This window comes from Fukomys damarensis, unplaced genomic scaffold, assembly GCF_012274545.1.
Source record: "Fukomys damarensis isolate Sample0158 unplaced genomic scaffold, DMR_v1.0_HiC HiC_scaffold_12, whole genome shotgun sequence".
Lineage (NCBI taxonomy): Eukaryota > Metazoa > Chordata > Mammalia > Rodentia > Bathyergidae > Fukomys > Fukomys damarensis.
Genome location: NW_022900924.1, coordinates 9,590,285 through 9,610,744, shown reverse-complemented (window position 1 = coordinate 9,610,744; position 20,460 = coordinate 9,590,285). Strand labels below are relative to the sequence as shown.

General features: G+C 43.4%; 2 protein-coding genes across 3 annotated transcripts in view; one reads left to right on the top strand and one right to left on the bottom strand.

The window, feature by feature from the left end:
- Rnf10 (ring finger protein 10) overlaps positions 1-15,054 on the top strand; it is a 41,986-nt gene extending 26,932 nt beyond the window's left edge. Inside the window, exons 8-18 of the mRNA XM_010604176.1 lie at positions 1,087-1,247; positions 3,503-3,628; positions 3,900-4,173; positions 4,370-4,503; positions 6,251-6,368; positions 6,604-6,705; positions 7,675-7,830; positions 10,923-11,023; positions 13,843-13,900; positions 13,991-14,149; positions 14,769-15,054. Of these exons, the coding sequence (XP_010602478.1) occupies positions 1,087-1,247; positions 3,503-3,628; positions 3,900-4,173; positions 4,370-4,503; positions 6,251-6,368; positions 6,604-6,705; positions 7,675-7,830; positions 10,923-11,023; positions 13,843-13,900; positions 13,991-14,149; positions 14,769-14,845 (1,466 nt within the window). The 3' untranslated portion in view covers positions 14,846-15,054. The remainder of the gene's footprint in view (positions 1-1,086; positions 1,248-3,502; positions 3,629-3,899; positions 4,174-4,369; positions 4,504-6,250; positions 6,369-6,603; positions 6,706-7,674; positions 7,831-10,922; positions 11,024-13,842; positions 13,901-13,990; positions 14,150-14,768) is intronic.
- Positions 15,055-16,555: 1,501 nt separating this feature from the next.
- Pop5 (POP5 homolog, ribonuclease P/MRP subunit) lies at positions 16,556-20,229 on the bottom strand. 2 transcript variants are annotated; one of them, XM_010604046.2, is made up of 5 exons: positions 20,138-20,229; positions 19,893-20,035; positions 18,351-18,500; positions 18,134-18,217; positions 16,556-18,046 (listed from the first exon to the last, which is right to left on the bottom strand). In XM_010604046.2, exons 1-5 carry the CDS (start codon positions 20,155-20,157, stop codon positions 17,937-17,939), a joined length of 507 nt encoding a protein of 168 aa, XP_010602348.1. In that variant the 5' UTR covers positions 20,158-20,229; the 3' UTR covers positions 16,556-17,936. The 2 variants fall into 2 exon arrangements, with proteins under 2 accessions (XP_010602348.1, XP_010602349.1); XM_010604047.2 differs by lacking the exon at positions 18,351-18,500.
- Positions 20,230-20,460: the final 231 nt, after the last annotated feature.

Genomic DNA, 20,460 nt, shown 5'->3' with positions numbered 1-20,460 from the left:
ATTTGTATTCAAATTTGTAAGTTGTCATCTCTTGGCCAGTACAAGGATAGGGTTGGAAAACATTAAGGGAATTTCAAGGAGCCATCAAGATAACACTGTTTGCCAGGTGTGGTGTCGCACGCCTGTAATCCCAGAAGAGCCTAGGCTACATAGTGAGACCCTGTCTCAAAAAAAAGATAACACTGTTTTAAACTTTGTAAAAATTAACAGAACAGCCAGGCTTGGGGTTGCACGCCTGTAATCCCAGGGAGAGGCTGAGGAAGGAGGATTGCCATGAGTTGGAGGCCAGCCTGAACTACAAAGAGAGACCCTGTCTCAAAACAAACAGGGCTGGGGATTTAGCTCAGTGGTTCCACTGCCTGTCTTGAAAGTACAAGGACCCGAGTTTGATCCCTGGTACCAAAAAACAAACAAACAAAAATAACACAAAATATGGGTGAAGAAATAAAGGAAATAAATCATACATGATCCTTTTACCCAGTGGTGCCCAAAATGTTAACAGTTGTCTTTATGCACATAAAGTTTTGTGAGATTGGGATTAGTTTTGCTAGTCTGACATCTGATTTTTCACAAAGCGTAGGTATTTCTGTCACTAGTTGGTTCCTCTTTGGAAAACCTTTTTTTTTTTTTGTACCGGAATCAAACTGGGTAGCTTGCACTTTTGGAGCAGGCAGCGGCACCACTGAGCTAAATCCCCAGCCCTTTAGAAAACCATTTTTATAGTCTACACATTTTTATTTTTTGGTACTGGGGATCAAACTCTGGAGCAAATGTGGTGCCACTGAACTAAATCTGCAGCCCCACAAAATTGTCTTTACTACATATACCATTGTGTAACCATCTTTTTTTGGACTTAACTGATTAGTACATAAATGGTGTAGTTAATAAACATTATGCCACTGAACATTTGACTTTTTCTCTGATTTCTTTAGACTATTTGTATTAATTGGGTTAGTTACCTGAGTTATGCTAAATACCTAATTTTCACTAGAAAAAAAAAGGTTGGATGTGAGAAAGGTGCTCTTTAGCTACACTGTCACCGGGTTGGAGTGTCAGATTTGTTTCATCTTGCTGGCTTTCTTGTAGATGAACAGCACAGCCAGTACTCCAAGCTGCTGCTGGCCTCCAAGGAGCAGGTGCTGCATCGAGTTGTTCTGGAAGAGAAAGTAGCCCTGGAGTGGCAGCTGGCAGAGGAGAAGCACACTCCTGAATCCTGCTTTGTTGAGGCGGCTCTCCAGGAGCTCAAGGTGAGAGGATGTGTTAGGAACTAAAAACCACATATGCTGAATTTAACTGCTCTGGGTTGGGGGGCAGTTACTTCAACCCTTCATTGAAGATAATAATTTGCAGTGACTGAAAAAAACCAATTGCCTCTCGGGTTTGTGTGGTGGTAATGGGAGGGAAGGGCTGCCTAGGTTTAGCAGGCTTTTTCTAGAGCTTAAAGGAAAAGATCAGAATAATTTTGAGTAATTTTGACAGTGGAATTTCTTGGTTTTTTTGTTTTTGTTTTTTTTTCTCCTGTACTAGGGACCAAACTCAGGACCTTGTGCTTGTGAGGCAGGCCGTGGCACCACTAAGCTAAATCCCCAGCCCCATAGATTGATTGATTGATTGATTGATTGATGGGGGGGTACCAGGGATTGAACTTGGGTCCTTGTGCTTGTAAGGCAGGCAGTGGAACCACTGAGCTAAATCCCTGCCCTGCATATATTTTTAATTAAGCAAAGTAGGTTCTTTCACGTCTGAAAAAAAAATACTAGATTCATTTTTACTATTACTATGGAGATAGTATTATGGCCTTAGCCGTACCTGCCAAGGACCCGGGAGTAGCAAGAATTACCTGAGTGAAGATTCTCTATCCTCCACAACAGCTTCCTTAAATTTAAAACATGGGCCCCGCAGGCTTGCTAATATGTGCTGGAACAAGTTCAGGGCAATGCTCATCCCCAGATCACACTTTTGAGAACCACTAGTGCGGCTCTCTGGGGGGACCCCGTCCCGCGGGGAGTAGGAGGTGAGAGCCGCCTCTTATTCGTGGGTCATCAGAGGCCGATCCGATCTTGAATGTCTGTGAAGGAAATCTTTAAGAAGTTAGAGTACACGGCCCAAGTCTGGTTTCTGATCAAAGGCGCTTTATTGGCTCAGCAAAATGATTATATACTGTTATCCCAGGGGGAAGGTTCAGCAAGCTTATTGGACAGCTCAAGCAAATCCTCTACCAATCACATGAGTCATTCAAGCATTTAACCATACAGCAATCAGTATTTTACCAAATGTGGGGAGGGGTAAGTGGGAAGGCGTACATCAACAATTAACCCTATGCAATCTTTAACTTCACAATCCCTAGGGGCAAGTAGGACAGGGAAATACCACCTGCTTCCTGCTCCAGATCCCGTGACCCTGTGGTTAGCACAAAGGGCTATTCTTTCTGTAAGATTTCCTGTTTGCCCAGGGGCTAGACCTGCCAAAAGTCACGTATGTAGTCTAGTGGGATTTTTCCACCGAGGCAAAGGCTAAGGTTGAGGGCAGCCATCTTATGCAGGCCCAAGCAGTCTCTCACACACTAGTCTAGACCAGGAGAATAAAAGCCCTCATTTATTGAGTGGTTTGTGTGTAATAGGCCTAGTGCTAAAATCACATTTGTAACTGCTGTTTCCTGCAGTAGCAGATGTGACTGTCCACTTTTATGGTTGATGAAATGGACCCATAGGATAGCTTATTTGTTCAAAGACATGTAACTAGAATGGGTGAGGCTGGCGTTTTAATTCCTATTTCTAGCCTTATGTAGTGAAATGTGCCTATAATCCCAGCTCTCTAGGGGGCCAAGTAAGTAGGTTTGCAAATTTAAGCTCCACCTGGTCAGTTTACTAATTTAGCAACTTAATATCAAAATCCTTTCTCAGCCAGGGATTTAACTCAGTGGTTCTGCTGCCTGCCTCACAAACACAAGGTCCCAAGTTTGATCCCCGATACCAAAAACAAAACAAAACAAAAACCCCCAAATTTCTCTGACTACCATGTCTTCTCGATGTCCTGTTTTGTGTGTATGTGTTTGTTTCTTTCTTCCTCTCTTCATTGCAATAGTATTTAAGTGCCATTTTATTTGGAAGAAATCCTACATAGAATTGAGCTGTCCATATTGTCCAGATTTAAGTGGAGCTAACTAAACCTCTCACCTTTTCTGGGCTTCTGGGTATGATTTGTTAAAACTAGAAGGCTAATTTTATGTTCTTGAATTTTTGTTCAGAAAGTTTTTGTGTTGTATTGTTAAGGTGAGTACTAGATATTTTTTGCTGCTGGTTTCCCTCAAAGTAGGGATTTTTTTTTTTTTTCTTTACTGTACTGGTGATTGATCAGTCAAGCACATTAGGCAACCAGTCTGTCATTCTCAGCCCAAACAGAAGGATTTAAGTGTCTAACCAAACCTTTCCCATTGGGTCTTACTGTCTTACTCTTGCCATTCTGTGGCACTTAACTTTCTTTGGTGTTCTCATGGCTTTAGACTCGGGAAGAAGCTTTGTCAGGATTGGCTGAAAGCAGAGAGGAAGTCCCGGGTGGTGTTGCTGCTCTGGAACAACTGGTGCTGATGGGTCCCTTGGCGAAAAAGTCGGTTTTTCCACCCAGAAAGGTCAGTGTGCCCCTGTTGCAGATCGGATGGCTGCCGTTCCTCAGATACTGCCATTGAGCTAGTAGGCACCTTTGTAAGATCTGAACTTTCTTGGGAGAAAAGAGGACTATTACTATTTCCTGTGTGTTTACTATTCTCTCTTGAGATACTAAATCCATGTACGTGAGAACTCAGATAAACATCAGAGGAGCTTTTATATGCCTATGTTTGCTACTTCCGTTCTAGAAAACAAGAGGTATACTTTCTTTTGACCTACAATTTGTTCCACCAGGGTGTGCTAGAATATCTGTCTGCCTTTGATGAAGAAACCACAGAAGTTTGTTCCCTGAACTCTCCTCATCCTCTTGCTCTCCCTCTGGTAGAAGAGGAGGAAGCAGTGTCTGAACCAGAGCCTGAGGGTTTGTCAGAGACTTTTGATGGCTCGGAGTTAGCAGATGACAATCTTGGGGAGGGGACTGTTTGTATTGAGTCCAGCCAGCAGGAACCAGTTGCTAAGCCTGGCTTCACACACCTGAGCAGCTCTCCTTGCTACTACTTTTACCAAGGTGAGGGTCCTGAGGAGGAGGGATGGGTTGCCACCCTGCTGGATGGTGTGGGGGATAGATGGGGAAGGGTGGTGGTGGTGGTGGTGTGAGTGTCAAAAGTGCCTTTCCGCACGGGTAGGGAGAGGCAGGCCTAGCCATGAGAGGGCCCATGCTGCGGGCTGCCCAGACTGTTGTGTAATAGAACCCTTGTCTTCAGCGGAGGATGGGCAGCACATGTTCCTGCACCCCATCAATGTGCGCTGCCTTGTGAGGGAGTATGGCAGCCTGGAGCGGAGCCCGGAGAAGATCTCAGCGACTGTGGTGGAAATCGCTGGGTACTCCATGTCTGAGGTAAGGGTGTGCCTTTAGAAGAGGAGGATCAGGGAGGGCCGGGGATTTAGTTCAGCGGTTCTGCTGCCTGCCTTGCAAGCGCAATAACCTGAGTTCGATCCCCGGTACCAAAAAGAAATGAGGATATCAGGGAGCAGCATTAACCTAATCTGTACAGGGTAGGTCTAGCCAACTTAAATCCATACACTTTTAGGCATTTATTTATGTATGTATATAATCCTAGGGATCAAACTTAGAGCCTTGAACGTGCTAACATGCTGTGCAAGTGCTCTACCTCTGAACTACAACTTCAGGTCTGTTTTATTTTTAATTAATTTTTGTGGTATAGGAATTAAACTCAGGGCCTTTGCACTGAGAGCTGTATCACCAGTTCATTTTATTTTACTTGTTTTTTTGGTATTGGTGATTAAAACCAGTTCTTTATTGATTTTTTTTGGGGGGGTGTGGGGGACCAGGGATTGAACTTGGGACCTTGAGGCGGAATCACTGAGCTAAATCCCTTGCCCTCCTTATTGATTTGTTTTTTTAAAGTTGATCTGAAATTTCATTTCAATATTAAAGGGTATACACATCAATTTTTGTTTTGAGACAGGGTCTACCTAAGTTGCCCAGACTGGGCTTGAGTTTGTGATCCTCCTGCCTCAGCCTCCCAGATGCTGGGCATATAGGATGTACCACTGTCCCTGGTACCTTCTGTTTTTGTTTTGTTTTGTTTTTGTACCAGGGATCGAACTCAGGGCCTTGTGCTTGCAAGACAGGCAGCGGAACCACTGAGTGAAATCCCTGGCCCTACCCTTTTTTTTTTTTTTTTTTTTTTTTTTTTTTTTTTGGTACGGGGATCAAACTTGGGCCCTTGCACTTGTGAGGCAGTCAGTAGAACCACTGGGCTGAATCCCTGGCCCTGGCTGTGAATTTTTAAAAGAGTTACTTGGTTTTCCTTTACTCTGCCAGGGTTCTGGTAAGTCAGTTTCCACTGCTCCCTGCATCTTAGGTTTATTTGTTGTACTTTAGGGAAATTAAGCATCCTCTCTTTTCAATCATGATGAAACTTGTTCTTATTTTTTTCTCCTTACTCCTTGGGAGAAGTTTCCAAAAAATATGAAATCCTTTGAGGCTTTAAGCTAGGCTACACGTGCTTGAAGAGCATTTTAAGCATAGTACCTGAGTTTTGGTCTGATAATTTACACATGAGAACTTTTGGCCTTAGGGAGTTATCCTTATATTGTTCACAAATTATTTGTAGGTCTCAAAATTAAAGACTTTGAAAACTCTGAACTTTCCATTGAACCCACTCAGAAAAAGCAAGAAAAGAAAATTAAACTTAAACTGAAAGCTTCATTTTTTACTGTTTCGAGTCAAACTTCTTTTAAGTAGGGAAACCTGATTTTTATTAGTTGTCAGTGGTTCCCAAGTGTTTTCTCTCCTCCTCTGTTCCCCTCTTTCCCTCCCTTTGTTTCCTCCTCCCTCTCTCCCTTCCTTCTTTTTTTTTTTTTGGTACTGGAGATCAAACTTGGGTCCTTGCACTTGTGAGGCAGGTTCCGGAACCACTGAGCTAAATCCCTGGCCCTCTCCCTTTCTTCTCAACACTGTTTTATCTCTCTCGTTCTCTCCCCTCAGTTGTGATGAATTTTAAGTCTCTTCATAAGACATGAATTTTATGTCTGAATATATATACAGTTAGAAATCTGGGTTGGGACTCAAGAGTTAGCCCTGACCTTAGTTGAGTATGGTCCCTTTTCCAATGTAGGATGTTCGACAGCGTCATAGATATCTCTCTCACTTGCCGCTCACCTGTGAGTTCAGCATCTGTGAACTGGCTCTGCAGCCTCCTGTGGTCTCTCGGGAAACCCTAGAGATGTTCTCAGGTGAGAAAGCCTGTTTTACTTTACAGTGGAGTATAAAGGGGAAAGGACTCCTGGGGAAACCTAATGTGAGAAGAGATGGAAGGACTGGTGTGTAGTGAGTCAGTCCCTGCTGAAACTCTCCATTGGTCTAGTCCCAAAGGACTAGTCCATAAGTGTGGTCTCAGCTCCTCAGCTAGGAGGAATTACGGACCAGATGGTCTGGGGTCTGCCTTCTTACAACTTGACCGACCCACAGATGATATTGAGAAGAGGAAGCGTCAGCGCCAGAAGAAGGCTCGGGAGGAACGTCGCCGAGAACGTAGGATTGAGATGGAGGAGAACAAGAAACAGGGCAAGTGTAAGTTCATTAACTCTCATCTTTGACTGGGTCTTCTGTGAGTCATTGTGTGGGGCTGCGTGTCCAGGCCTAGGAGCCTCAGGTTTGCCATTATTTTTCTTCCACTGTCATGAGAGTACCTTCTCTAGGCTTGTTTGAGAATTTCATGAGTTCATATGGGTCAGAGTATCCATAACACATAGTAAAGATGAGTTTCATCCTCGCGTAGTCAGTGATAAAAACCTGTTCCAGAGAAGGGAATGGGAGCTCCGCTGAAGTTCTGAGGATAGTTGTTCCCTGCACTCTGTGGATCATGGACTTTACCCACATTAAAGGAAGCAGCTCTACCGTGTAGAGTCAAGAGTATCTGCATCCTTGTGGGGTGTGGTGGTGCACGCTTGTAATCCCAGCACTTTTTGGAGGCTGAGGCAGTAGGATCGCCTTGAGTTCAAGACCAGCATGGGCTACATAGTTCTAGGTCAAGTCTCAACTACATAGTGAGAGCCTGTCTCAAAAAAACAAACAAACAAAAAAGAGTGTCTGCATCCTTGGCTAGGCGAAGGGTTTAGCTGTAAGTATGTGTGAACTTCCAGCCAGTGCTAATTGGCACATAGCCTGAGTTTGAGAAAACAAATGTTTCAGGACAAAATCCCCCTTGCCCCAAATCAAACAATACCTTGCACTTGCCAGGCAGGCATGGCACCACTGAGCTTAATCCCCAGCCCAGGATTTTTTGTTTTAATGTTTTCTCTATAGAACTATTCAGAGAAATAGAACAATGGTATACTGAACCCCTATGTTTTATCACCCAACTTCAATTGTTTTTTTGTTTGTTTTGTTTTGAGACAGGGTCTCTGTAGTTTAGGCTGGTCTCAAGCTCTCAGTGATTCTCCTGCCTCAGCCTCCTGAGTACTTTCGTGCGCCACCACACCTAGCTTTAATTGTTAACAGAACAAGTTTTTATATTAAAGACTAATTTTTGTTTTCCAGATCCAGAAGTCCACATTCCCCTGGAGAATCTACAGCAGTTTCCTGCCTTCAATTCATATACCTGCTCTTCTGATTCTGCTTTGGGTCCTACCAGTACTGAGAATCAAGGAGCCCTCTCCCTTTCTCCTCTTAGCAGAAATCCAGGTTCTCATGCAGGTAAATAGTTGAGACTTAAGAAATCAGCCACGGGATGGACCTGAAGTAAAACCCTGGTGTCTACTGACCTACTGAGCATAGTGTGGTCTTTGGGCAAATAGCCTTACTCTGGGTAGTTTTTTTGTTTGTTTTTGAGACAGGGTCTTACTGTGTAAGGCTGGCCTTGAACTCCAAGGGTTTACAGGCATGTGCTACCACACCCAGCACTCAGGTAGCTCTAAGCTACATCAAATTCTTGCCACTCAATTTCCTTCTCCCATTGGCTGTACTGATTTCTTATACCCTGTCAGCTTCTCAAAACTTCAAGGAGGAGCTGGGGATTTAGCTCAGTGATGCCACCACCTGCCTTGCAAACACAAGGTCCAGAGTTCAATCCCCGGTATCCAAAACAAAACAAAACAAAAAACCTTCCAGGTAGCTCACTAAGAATGTATGAAACCTACATTCTTTCTTGTGACTCAACTATCTTATTTCTACTTTTTAGATGTGAGGTATATTCCCTGCATCCTTAAGTCTTTGTATGTATCTCTTTATTATAGTAGTAGTTAGAGCAGCAAAAAGAAAATGACTTATACAATTTACTGATAGGGAAATGGCTAATTATAGTATTGATGCTATGAAATACTTTATTGGAGAAGGAAATCACTGTCTTTGTGAACTAGAGGGGACAAAAAAGCTGTAGAACAAGAACAAATATCATTGCGGGGGCACAAAACAAAACTTCATTGAGGGTTTATATACTTAAGTGTATACCAAACAGGTTGTTCAAAGAACCTTTGGACTTTTTCCCCCTTAAAACAAAACAAAACCAAACCACACACATGTATATTTTTTTCTTACAGAGAGTGTATTATAATGTTACAATTACAGTGTTATGAAATGAAACACTGGCTAAGCCAGGTGTGGTGGTGTATGAATTCTGGGAGGCTGAGGCAAGAGAATCATAAGTTTAGGCCCAGCCTGGGCAACTTGCAACTTAGCCAGAGTCTGTCTCAAAGAAGATCCGGTGATACAACTCAGAACGTCCTGGGTTCACCAGTACTATAAAAACCAGCATTCGAGAGAGCTCTTTTTACTGACCATCTGGGCAGATTTTTTTTTAACAACTTATTTTCTATTTTATTTATTTATTTTTTGTTACCAGGGATCGAACTCGGGTCCTTGCACTTGCAAGGCAGGAGGGGGAACCACTGAGCTAAATCCCCAGCCCCATCTGACATATCTTGATGCTTCTCAAGCTGAATGGGCTGGTGTACTCCTGGAGTCCCAGCTTACTGGGGAGGCTGAGGCGGGAGGAATGTGAGTTTGAGGTCAGCCCGGGCAACTTAGCAAGACCTAGTCTCCAAAGAAAAAGATTTACTTCTTTGTCAGGCATTTTTAAGAGAGTGTTTAAGATCATAACATTTAAAACTGTTGGTGACCCTGTGATCATATGCCTGTGACTTCACAGATGAACTGGGCCTAGAGCTTGGTTCTTTTTTTTTTTTTTTTCTTCCTTTCTTTTCTTTTGGTAGTGGGGGTCAAACTCGGGTCCCTGTGCTTGCAAGGCAAGTGGCAGAACCACTGAGCTAGATCCTTGGCCCACGCCTGGTTCTTGAGGACTGCATAACCATGGTACTCTTAAGACTTAACTGAGAAGGGAGCTGCTGTATGAAGGAATACAGTAGTTCATTGGATAGATAGATAGATAGATAGATAGATAGATAGATAGATATAGATAGATATAGATATAGTATTTGTGGTTTAAATATTGTTTTCTCCTGTACTAGCTTTATTGAAAGTATGGGCTTTTTTTTTGGTACCAGAGATCGAACTTAGACCTTGTGCTCACAGGCAGGCAGTGGCACCTCTGAGCCCTTTGCCTTTTTATGTTTTGTTTTTTTTTTTGAGAAAGGGCGTCGCTGTGTAGTTCAGGCTGGCCTCAAACTCACTATATAGGCTGGCCTCGAACTCAGAGCAACCCTCTTGCCTCAGCCTCCCGAGTGTTGGGATTACAGGAATGCACTACCAAGCCCGGTGAAAGTATGGGCTTTTGATGTATTTCAGCAAGAGCAGCTGGGTGATCTGAGAAATAAAGTACTAAACAGCCCTGCATGTATAGGGAGGGGTCTGTTACTGGGAGGACAACTAGTCTACTCTTGCCTAGTAATGTCCAGGGCAGTGCATAGGCTGCTGTGGGAAATGATCAACTCTAGATCAGAAAGGGTAGCGAAGAGTATTAACAACCTAGAGAGTATAGGGAGAAAGTTTGCATATTGGTGCTGCATCTCGTTGATGTGTTTCATATATGATAATTGAATGCTCCCTGATCATAGACATCTGCTGGCTGGAACATAGGCTGACCTGAGTTTTGTCTTTTTCTTGGAACTTTTCCATTGATAATAAAACCAGTCCAAGACAGTATCTAGGTAACGAGCCATCCTTTGTGGAAGGTCTAGCATTTCATAAGAAAAGGGTTATTCTTTTTACTTTTGGGGGTGTATCAGGGATTGAACTCTAGACTTTGGATTTTGTGCTTGTGAGGCAGGCACAATGCCACTATGCTAAATCCCTGGCCCAGGAAAGGGTTGTTGTTGTTGTTGTTATTATTATTATTATTATTATTATTATTATTATTATTATTATTTTGTTGTTGTTGTTGTTGTTGTTTTGAGACAGGGTCTCACTATGTAGTTGAGACTGACCTGGAACTCACTATGTAGCCCAGGCTGGTCTCGAACTCACAGCGATCCTCCTGCCTCAGCCTGGCAAGTGCTGGGATTATAGGAATGCACCACCACACCCAGCTCATGAAAGGGTTATTCTTAACAATAGAAACAAACAAAAAAGGATTCTTGTTGTGAAACTAGATCCCACCATGATTCTCAGTTCTGCTATTAACTAAAGTTTTTTCTTTCTCCACTGATCACTGATGTTCACAGGTGATGTTCTTGGCTTTATTAGAACATGCCAGAATTGGTTGGATTAAGCTTACATGGTGTGTGTGGGGAGGTATTGGTAATTATCCAGACCTGATTCAGGGTTCGTCTTCCTTATTAATACTAGCCCTTTGGAACTTGACTCATATAATCAGGTCTCTGGTTCTCTTTCAGACTTTCTGTTGACCCCTCTGTCACCCACTGCCAGCCAGGGCAGTCCCTCACTCTGCGTTGGAAGTCTGGAAGAAGACTCTCCCTTCCCTTCCTTTGCCCAGGTACAGCTTTTGCTTGTGAAGCAGGCCAAAGGTATTTAACATGAGCTTGGCTGTTTATTCTTCTGGGAATCTTATCCAGGGATTGTTGTCCTTTGTTGTGATACAGCTGGATAAAGTGAATCATGTGATGGGTATGAGGGAATTGCCAGTTGGTGGTTTAGGCAGCAAAAAGTGGCTGGGAATATCTTTTGGGGACAACGCTCTATTGGAATAGACTTAAAGGCTGATGTTGCATCAACTATAATGCATAATTGCAGGAGATTTTCTTAAGAGCGAAATTCATGGTTTCAGTCTTACATACTACTATAGACTTACACAACAAAGAGGACAAGAGTAGTTGAGGGGGAGAATCTTAAGTTCTGATTATTTTTTTAAAAATAATTACATTCTTGTAAACTGGGTACTCTTCTAGGGGCTGGGAATACATTGGTTAATTTTAACTGGTCCCTGGTTCTAGGAACTCTTACTCAGGTTCCTCTTCACTTGGGGAAGGGGGAATGGATGTCTTGGTTAACCTATAACTAGCCTAAGCAGCATCCTTGGACAATAAAGTGGGGAAAACATTAAGCTAATGAGACTCTATATCAGATCACTTTATTAGTCTCTTTTTTTTTGGTGGTGGGGGTATCTGGGATTGAACTGTGGCCCTTGCGCTTGCAAGGCAGATAGATGGCAGAACCGCTGAGCTAAATCCCCGGCCCACTTTATTAGTCTTTTAAAACAACAAGCAGACATTCACCATTCGTATCTTCAGATGGCTGAGGAAGATGGATGGGCAGGTTGAGAAGTGCTCCATAAGAAGTCAGTCTGAACTTGTTAGGGCCAAGTTTGGAATAACTGCCTTAAAAGTTCTTTAGAGTATTTAGGTGTAATAAGCTTAAGTTGAAAATATTTTTAAATTGAAAATCCACTTGATACCCCTAAACTACTGAACACAATAGATCAGCCTCACTCACCTTAAACAAACATGCTCTGAACACTTACATTAGCCTTCATTTGGGCAAAATCATCTATTAACACAAAAGCCTGTTTTATAGTATGTTGAATATCTTATGTAATTTATTGATTATCAAAAATGAAAAAGAATGGGTGGATACTCTTTTGTACCATTATCAAGTTGAACCATCTTAAATTGGGGACTGTAGTTGATGTGGGTTTTTCCTCATAAAAATGGCAGGACTGAGAAGATAAGCAGAAATTAAATTTTGGTAAGGAGGATCCTATGGTAAAGAGGATGAAATAATTTGAGGGCAGTTCTGGAAGTTTATTACTATACTGCAGAAGTAAAAAGCAAGTGCCGGGTATGGTGGCGCACGCCTGTAGTCCCAGCACTTGGGAGGCTGAGGCAGGAGGATCGCTGTGAGTTTGAGACCAGCCTGGGCTACATAGTGAGTTCCATGTCAGTCTCAACTACATAGTGAGACCCTGTTTCAAAAAAAAAAAGTAAAAAGTAAGTGACTCGCAGGAGTTATGCCAATTGCTTAAATTTTTATTTTATTTTATTTTTTCCTCTCATTATTGGGGATTGAACTCAGGACCTTTTGCTTTCGAGTTAGGCATGGTACCTGTGTTAAATCCCTGGCCCAAATGCTTAAATTTTTAAAATTAGATTCTGAGATGAATGTGATTATAATGTATACCTAAAATGTACCAACAAACTTAATGAATAAAAATAACTCCATATTTAAAGAGTTCAAAGAATAGTAATAAGAACATTCATACATTTCACCTAGATTCACCAGTTCTTACTATTTGCTATATTTGCTTTTTATTTTGTGTAGAAAATAAATTTGAGACACCACTAAATACTTAGGAGATACATGTCAAATGAAATCATTCTCTAGGTTGGGGATATAGCTCAGAGGTGCTTTTGCTTAGCATGTGTGAGGCCGCAAGTCCAATTTCCTACTAGCACCACAGCACAAAACAAAAACCAAAAATTTCTATAAGCCACAACTGCCATGTTCAAGAAACTCAACTGCTACAATATCGAATGTACTAATTTCTATCTCCCTATTTCTCTCAGTGTCCTTATTTTCAATTCAGGGTGTAATCAAATTACTCACTGCATTTAACTGTCATATCTTGGTAGACTTCAAGGATAATGTATGCATGCTGTTGGCTATTTCAGGATAAGTTTAGTGTGTAATTATGGAAGGTCATACTTGGGTGGTTTGTTTTAGAATCAGAGGGTACTAAACATAGTTTATTCCAACAGGTTGTTTTTAGGGGTCTTAAGAAAGGTAGCAAAGTTTACCAAATTAGTGTTATTAACTTGAGAACCCGAGTAAGAATCTTTATATATAAAATGTTCCTCACGTATTTTCCAAGAAACAGATCAGCTTAGGCTTTACCACCTTATGGGTTGCACTGTCATTTCCATAGGTGCTATATACAGTGGTACCTCAGTTCACAAACTTAACTCATTGCATTCTGGAAAAGATGGCCATGGTCATGTTTATCACTCTGCAGTTTATAAACAAAAACAAAATTTTGCCTAACACTTCTGTTGGTGAACCAAATTGTTCACCAGCAATTCAGCAGCATTCATGAACTGAGGTGCCACTAAGGGACATGACTCAAAGAGTGCATTTTGAGGTGCTTGGCAAGTAAATCTTCAAAGGTGATGGTTGGTGGGCCGGGGATTAACTCAGTGGTTCCACTGCCTGCCTTTAAAGCACAAGGTGCTGAGTTTGATCCCCAGTACCCCCCCCAAAAAAGGTGATGGTTGGTTTTGCGCCCCTCACTTAACCATTTAGTGTGAAGGTGAGCATCTAGGAAAAAAGTTGAAAATTCACTCTGTCTTCCCATTTTGGCAGATGCTGCGGGTTGGAAAAGCAAAAGCAGATGTGTGGCCTAAAACTGCTCCAAGGAAAGGTGAGGGGGGCCTGCTGGTGAAGGGTAAGTTTGGCTCCTTTCAATAAAAGCTCTAGAATTATAACACTGTTTTTGTTGGTTTGTTTTTAGATGAGAACAGCTTAGTTCCTCCTGCCCCTGTGGACAGTGATGGGGAGAGTGATAACTCTGACCGTGTTCCTGTACCCAGTTTCCAGAATTCTTTCAGCCAAGCTATTGAAGCAGCCTTCATGAAACTGGACACACCAGCTACTTCAGATCCCCTGTCTGGTAAAGGCAGAGAACTGGAGTGCTCAGCGTAGGGCTTTTAAACTTACCACACATGTGTTGTCAGCGGACACCTGGGTTGGTCAGGCTGTTTCACCTCTGAGTCTCTAGGTCTCAGTCTTCAGTACACTTGATTGTTAATGTTCCACTTGGTATGTTAGTCATCTAGCACCTGTTTACTACCCCAGATTAACTGTTGAAGCCTAGAAGTAAAATTCTGAGGAGCTTTTTTCTTCCGGTATTGATGAAATGATCCTGCCTGTATATTAGATCTTGAGTTGGGAAAGGCTGATTCGTAAAAAATTCAGGCTCGGGGGCCCACCCCCACTCTGAGGTCTGCAGTTAGATAAGAATGATGGTGTGCTTTATATGCCTAGCATTGTGCTAATTTTATTTTCCCAGAACCAATAAATGGGTGTAAATCTCAAGTTACAGACAAAAAACCTGAAATCTAGGGAGGTTAAGGTGACTTGCCCAAAGACAGTACATAGTATATGCTACAAATAGTATTTAAATCCAGGCAGCCTAATTACAGGTCCTGCCAACACTCTTAATATTGAGCAGGTCAGGGTCCCAGGGTGATTTTGTAAGCTAAGTGAATTCTCTTTCTGTTTCCCTTTAGAAGAAAAAGGAGGAAAGAAAAGGAAAAAACAGAAACAGAAGCTCCTGTTCAGCACCTCAGTCATCCATACGAAGTGACACTACTCGCCCAGGCTACCTTCTCATCTGGTTTTCTTTTTTCTGTGCTTTGTTTTGCTGCTGTAATTTTTAAGTATTTGGGTTTGAACAGATTAGCTTGGGTGGGGGGAGGGGGTTTCCACATGTGAGGGGGAACCAAGCAAATTTTAAATACAGTGTATTTTCCGGCTTCCCATCTTTACACCAAAATAAAGTATTGACACTCTGAAGATCTCTTCCTGCCAAGATTTTTAGTTTGTAGCCAATTTAGGCTTTTTGACCCATGTGTAGTAATTGTCTCAACCCAAAATAAGTTTGAGCCCCCTTTTTAGTTTCCATCAGTGCATCCCAAATTAGTGCTGTAGCACTGCTGTACTGTGGCAGCATGTCAGGCCTTCCTGGTCTCTCAGTGCACCATCAGTTTGTCTTTGGAAAATTGAATCCTTCCTGTCTAGTTCTCCTTATTAAAGAAACAGTAATGGGATCTGGTCATGGTGGTGCACACTTAAAATTGCAGCACTCTGGGACGATGATGCTAAATTGAAAGTTTGAGTCCAGCCTGGGCAATTTAGAAGTGAGGCTTTGTCTCAAAAATAAAGACTGGGGGCCTGGGATTTAGTTCAGTGGTTCCACTGCCTGCTTTGCAAGCGCAAGTTCCCAAGTTCAATCCCTGTTACCCCCCCACCAATAAAATAAAAATAAAGACGGGGGATGTAGCTTCTTGTGAAAGCGCTGGATTCAAACCCCAGCGCCTGTGTGGAGGAGAGCTCTGCCCCTTAAACCTGGCTTTGGTAAGGAAAAGCTATAATTATCACTAAGACCTGCCACTTGCTCAGATCAAGCCTATGTGACAGTGGCCTGAGTTGTAGAAACAGGATTCTAGAACACCTGGAATTGTGCCTCTTTTTTGTCTGCAGCAGCTTTTTTATGCCTTGGTTTCAGCTGAATTTTGAGTGATATGAATTATTTTGCTGCTTAATAAAGTGACCTCTAGGTGTAATAGAATGTAAAAAGCACAGTTGCAATAAATCACATGCAAACACAACGTGAACTTCTTGGTCTTTTAAAACTCATGACAGGTCAGCTAGGCATGTCAGTTTTTTGTGGGGTTTTGTTTGTTGTTTCATTTCTTAAATTTAGGTTAAAGTGTTTGCTTCAGTAGCACATACACTTCATTTAGGTTAAAGAACAGCTACTGAGTGAGCAATTCTCTTCCTATAGACTGATGTTTTCTCTGGTGTCAGGCATAATGCGGAGCTTAGCATTAACTTGACATTTTTGAAAATTCTGCAGGGTAAATGAAGGTGTCTCAGTTCAGAGATAAGGAGCACACTGAAGCCAAAAATCAGATCTTTACAGGCTGTAAAATATTTTGTGACATCCTTTCATTACAGAAAAAAACAAACCCTAGAGATGCCCCACCCACTCGCCCATGTAAAAAAGTTTTTTTTTTTTTTCAGGGCTGGGGACTGAACCAAGGGGCCTCACACTTAGGTTTCATTCCTAGCCCCTTTTGAGACAAGATCTTGCTAAATTGCCCCAGGCTGGCTTGCAATTGTAATTTTCCTGACAGCCTCTGAGATAACAGATTACAGAGGCATTATCTTACCAAGTAACTTGGTTGGTACTGGTAAAGAATCTAGTATGAGCAAGCAGGGGGTTTAGCTCAGTGGTGCCGCTGAAAGTGCAAGGTCTCAAATCAATCCCCAGTAACAACAACAAAAAAAAGTATAAAGCCCAGTAGCAATGGTGGTGAACCTAAGGCACAGATGTCAGCAGGCTGTTTGTACTGTTGAAAGCTGTAAAAGTTGCCATTACTGCTCTATAAATCAGTACTGTAAGTCCTCGATTTATAAACAAGTTCTGTTCTGGGAGAATTGTTCAGAAGTTTGATTCATTTGTTGTAGACCAACAAAGTGAATCTTGTACAGTATACCTGTGAAAGTTTGCAATTCAAATGTTCCCAAGTTGGGGACTTATAGTGAAACTGGGCCAGACAGGGTGGTACACACCTGCAATCCCAGCACTCTGGGAGGCAGGAAGGTCACAAGTTTGAGTCCAGCCTGGGCTGTATGAAAATAAAGGTGGAGAAAAGGCTCAGTGTGAGGACCTTGTGTTCAAATCCTGTTTCCCCTCTTCCAAAAAAAACACAAAAACCCCTGAGACTGTAAATAGATCTGTGCAAAATTTAGTTGCTATTTCTCACTAATGCTCTATTTTAAGTGACTTGTTTTGCTTAGGCTCCAACCTGGGGATTGGAGGTACAAAGCCTCACGTGGAATACTATTTACAATTCATCATACAAGGAGCCAGTCTTTTCACAGGCCAGAGCTATAGAAAGGGAGAGAGACTTGGTCAAGCATAAATTCTGTAAGCCCTGTTGTCGAAACACAATACCTGACACCCACAGTGAGAAAGGTTTATTTTGGCTGTTTGTAGATATTTCAGTCCACAGTAGGCTAGCTCTAGGGAAGGGAGGCATGGTAGAGAGAACACTTCATGGCATGGCTGTGGGGAAGCAAAAACATCAAGGAAGGAGGGCCGGAGATGTAGCTCAGTGGTGCAGCACCTGCCTGGCAAGCTGAAGGCCCTGAGTTCGATTACCAGTCCCCCCCCCAAAAAAAAAAGACGAAGGAAAGTGGTGGGTAGGTGGCCCTTCTGGGGCACATCCCTAGTGACCCACCTCTGACATTTCACCTCCCAATACCCTATCTAGCTATAAACTCCTAAATGGACTAATCTGCCGGGAGTGTCAGCTCCCAAAAGCCCCACCTATGAGCACTTGAGGTTTTAGGGGACCATGTAGTTCATAAACTTTAACACTTTTATAACTTACGCTAAAGGTTATAGAAACCAAGTACATTTAGCCTATTCTCATCCAAGCATTTAGATACAAAAAATGTCTACAGAGCCTTCACGAACCTACACAATCATTTACCCAGGGGAGGCTAGATAAAGGAAACCAGTTTAAGTCTCCCATGTGGAGCTGCTCATTTGTCCTCTGGTTGGAGCCCTCCAGTTGGGAGAACTAGATGCCGTTCCTACCCCCTAGAAGGTCCAGTTTTTCAAGTGGGCTTGGGCACAGTGCAGCCTGCTGTGTGGCAAGTAGAGTTCACGCCACTGTTTCAGTGGCCTCATCATCACTGTCTGAAAGCTCCTCACCAGACTCCTCTTCTAGGAAACAGCTTCTGGTGACAGATTTCTGGATAGCGTCCCGCTCTCCTGGAGAAAGGCAGAGCCGAAGATGTTTGGGAGTGATCTCTGCTGAAGAAGCTGAGTCACTCGTGCGCACTGAGCTAACATCCTTACCTTCATCAGTGCAGTTCTGCAACAAGATCAACAGCTGTCTCCTGTTGTACTGAATCAGGAACTTCTGACATGTTCTAATTGTACCTGGCATGGGAAAGTTTTTGTGGTGGTCAGCACATTGTGAAAGGTTTCTAAAATACTTTGAAGCTGAGGAAAAGTATCTTGTTCGTAGTGGGCTAGCAGGAAGACCCACCCATCTATCTACATCTACTCCTACCTCCCACGTGCAAAGTGTTGAAAAAACAAGGATAACGGTGTCCTTTGTTCTCCAAGTACGTGAGGAAAGGAAGGGCTGACCACACGAGCTGGTAGAATTCTTTTCTGCATCTAAGTAGCACTATTCCAGTATAGACATTGAGGTATCGAACTACAGCAAGAAGAAAAACACATCAGGTTAAATAATCTCAGGGAAGCCTGGTGTGGTGGTGCATGCCTGTAGGAGGCTGAGGCAGGAGGATCGCTGTGAGTTGGAGACCAACCTGGGCTACATAGTGAGTTCCAGGTCAGTCTCAACTACATAGACTCTGTCTCAAAAAAAAAAAAATCTGAGGGAAATAGCCTGCGGTGACAGACTGCCCCGGGCAAGTGGCACTTCAGGGGATGCTGTCAGCAAGTAAAAAGACTCCTGAAGAGGGAGGAAAAAAACTTCAGGCCAAGCCATGACTGTGGAGGGGCCAGTGTCTTACACATCACTTAGGCTTGGTGAATTAATTTAGGATTTAAAATACTCATAGTCACTATGTAAATGGGGTGGGAGAAGATTCATCTTCACTCAGCAGAGGAAAAAAATTTGCGGAAAAACCAGTAGTTTTGTTGCAGTTGGGCCCTGTAGATCCTAGCAGACGGCTGTCTCACCTGAAATAAGGGGAATCATGCCTGCTTCATGTTAGGATTCAGGTTTGGGATTATGGTGAACGAAGGCGCTAATTTAAAAGGGGAGGGATGTTCGGTTCATCCTTTTTTTGGTTTGTTTTTTGGTACGGGGGTGGGGGGCATTGAACTCAGGCTCTGTCGACCTGTTTTTGCATATGCACAACCATGCATTCTGTACTTACTGACGCTTAAAGGCTTTTTTTCTTTAAAGATGGTCTTCCTATGTAGTTCAGGGTGGGCTCGAATTCATGAAGATCCAAGTGCCTCACTGCTAGTTGCTAGAATTAGGCACGCACCACTATACCTTGACTGAAAGGCTTTTTAGGTGGTAATTTTGGTAACAAGTATTTTTTTTATGTGACGTCAATGTGGCCGGTCAAGTAACCTTGTTAGGAACTATATGCCAATTCTCAATTATCCTATTCAATAGCAATCCCCATGATACAGAAGTAAAACAGGTAAAGAGAAGATTCTTAAACCCAAATCCCGCTGCCTCCCGGCCCGATTGAACCCGGGCCCTTGCGCTTGCAAGGCAAGCGAGAGAACCACTGAGCCAAATTCCCACCCCCCCAACCCCTTTTTTGAGACAGGGTCTCACTATGTAGTTCAGACTGGCCTCGAATTCTGGCGATCCTCCTGCCTCAGCCTCCCCAATGCTGGGACTACAGACGTGCGCCACCACGCCCGGCTTGGGCCCCTGCTTTTAACTCTGCCCCACTTTGGATTTCCGCTCGGATTCCGGGCGCCTAAAAACGCCCGTAGGGTACAGAAAGAAGATGGTGCACATGTTTGGCCGCTCCAGGAGTCTCCCGGGACCCTTCCTTATCCCTCTCACGGTGCCTTCCAAAGGCCGCCGTCCGCTCGGGTTCCCCCAGTGCCCTCGCACCTGCGAAGCCGATCGAGCAGGCGGCGGCGCCGAAAGTCCCATGCACTCGGGCGATCGTGTCCCGCACGAGGCAGCCCAGCACTCGGTCGTCCAGAGTTAGGCGGCAGCGGGGGTCGTCTGACACCAACTCACACAGAAGGTACCTAAGGAGGTGAGAGGAAGGTAAGTGCAAGCCGAGGTTCTGGGCCGGTAACCGAGGTGGTGGTGGGGGGTTGCTAGAAAAAAAAAAAAAAAAAAAGGTTTACCTGTGCTTGAACCGCACCATAGCTGCTATCTCTGTGCTAGCCGGACGTGTACACCGGATGTCTCTCCCGTCACCGGCCAATGGGAACTTCGCCTCCACAGTCAGAGTGGAAGACAGGATATGGGGGCGGAGCTAGGAAGTTGAGAGGTGGAGCCCTGCGTCAGTCTCCTTCAAGTCCCGCCTCTGCGTTTGTAACGGCGCATGCGTTCTTCTAAGATCCTTAAATTTAGCTGTGTGCGGGCGCTGGACTCAGCGATTGAGTGGCTTGCGGCGTTGGTGGGAGTTTCTGCCCCACGCTGGAGTTTACAGTACGGACAAGCCCCA

Bases quoted from the DNA above. Each gene is read 5' to 3' on its own strand.
- Pop5 (XM_010604046.2), bottom strand. From the start codon at position 20,157: ATGGTGCGGTTCAAGCACAG. The intron at 20,036-20,137 runs GTAAACCTTTTT...TCACCTCCTTAG, and splicing joins ATGGTGCGGTTCAAGCACAG to GTACCTTCTGTGTGAGTTGG. The intron at 18,501-19,892 runs GTGCGAGGGCAC...TTCTTGCTGTAG, and splicing joins CTGCTCGATCGGCTTCGCAG to TTCGATACCTCAATGTCTAT.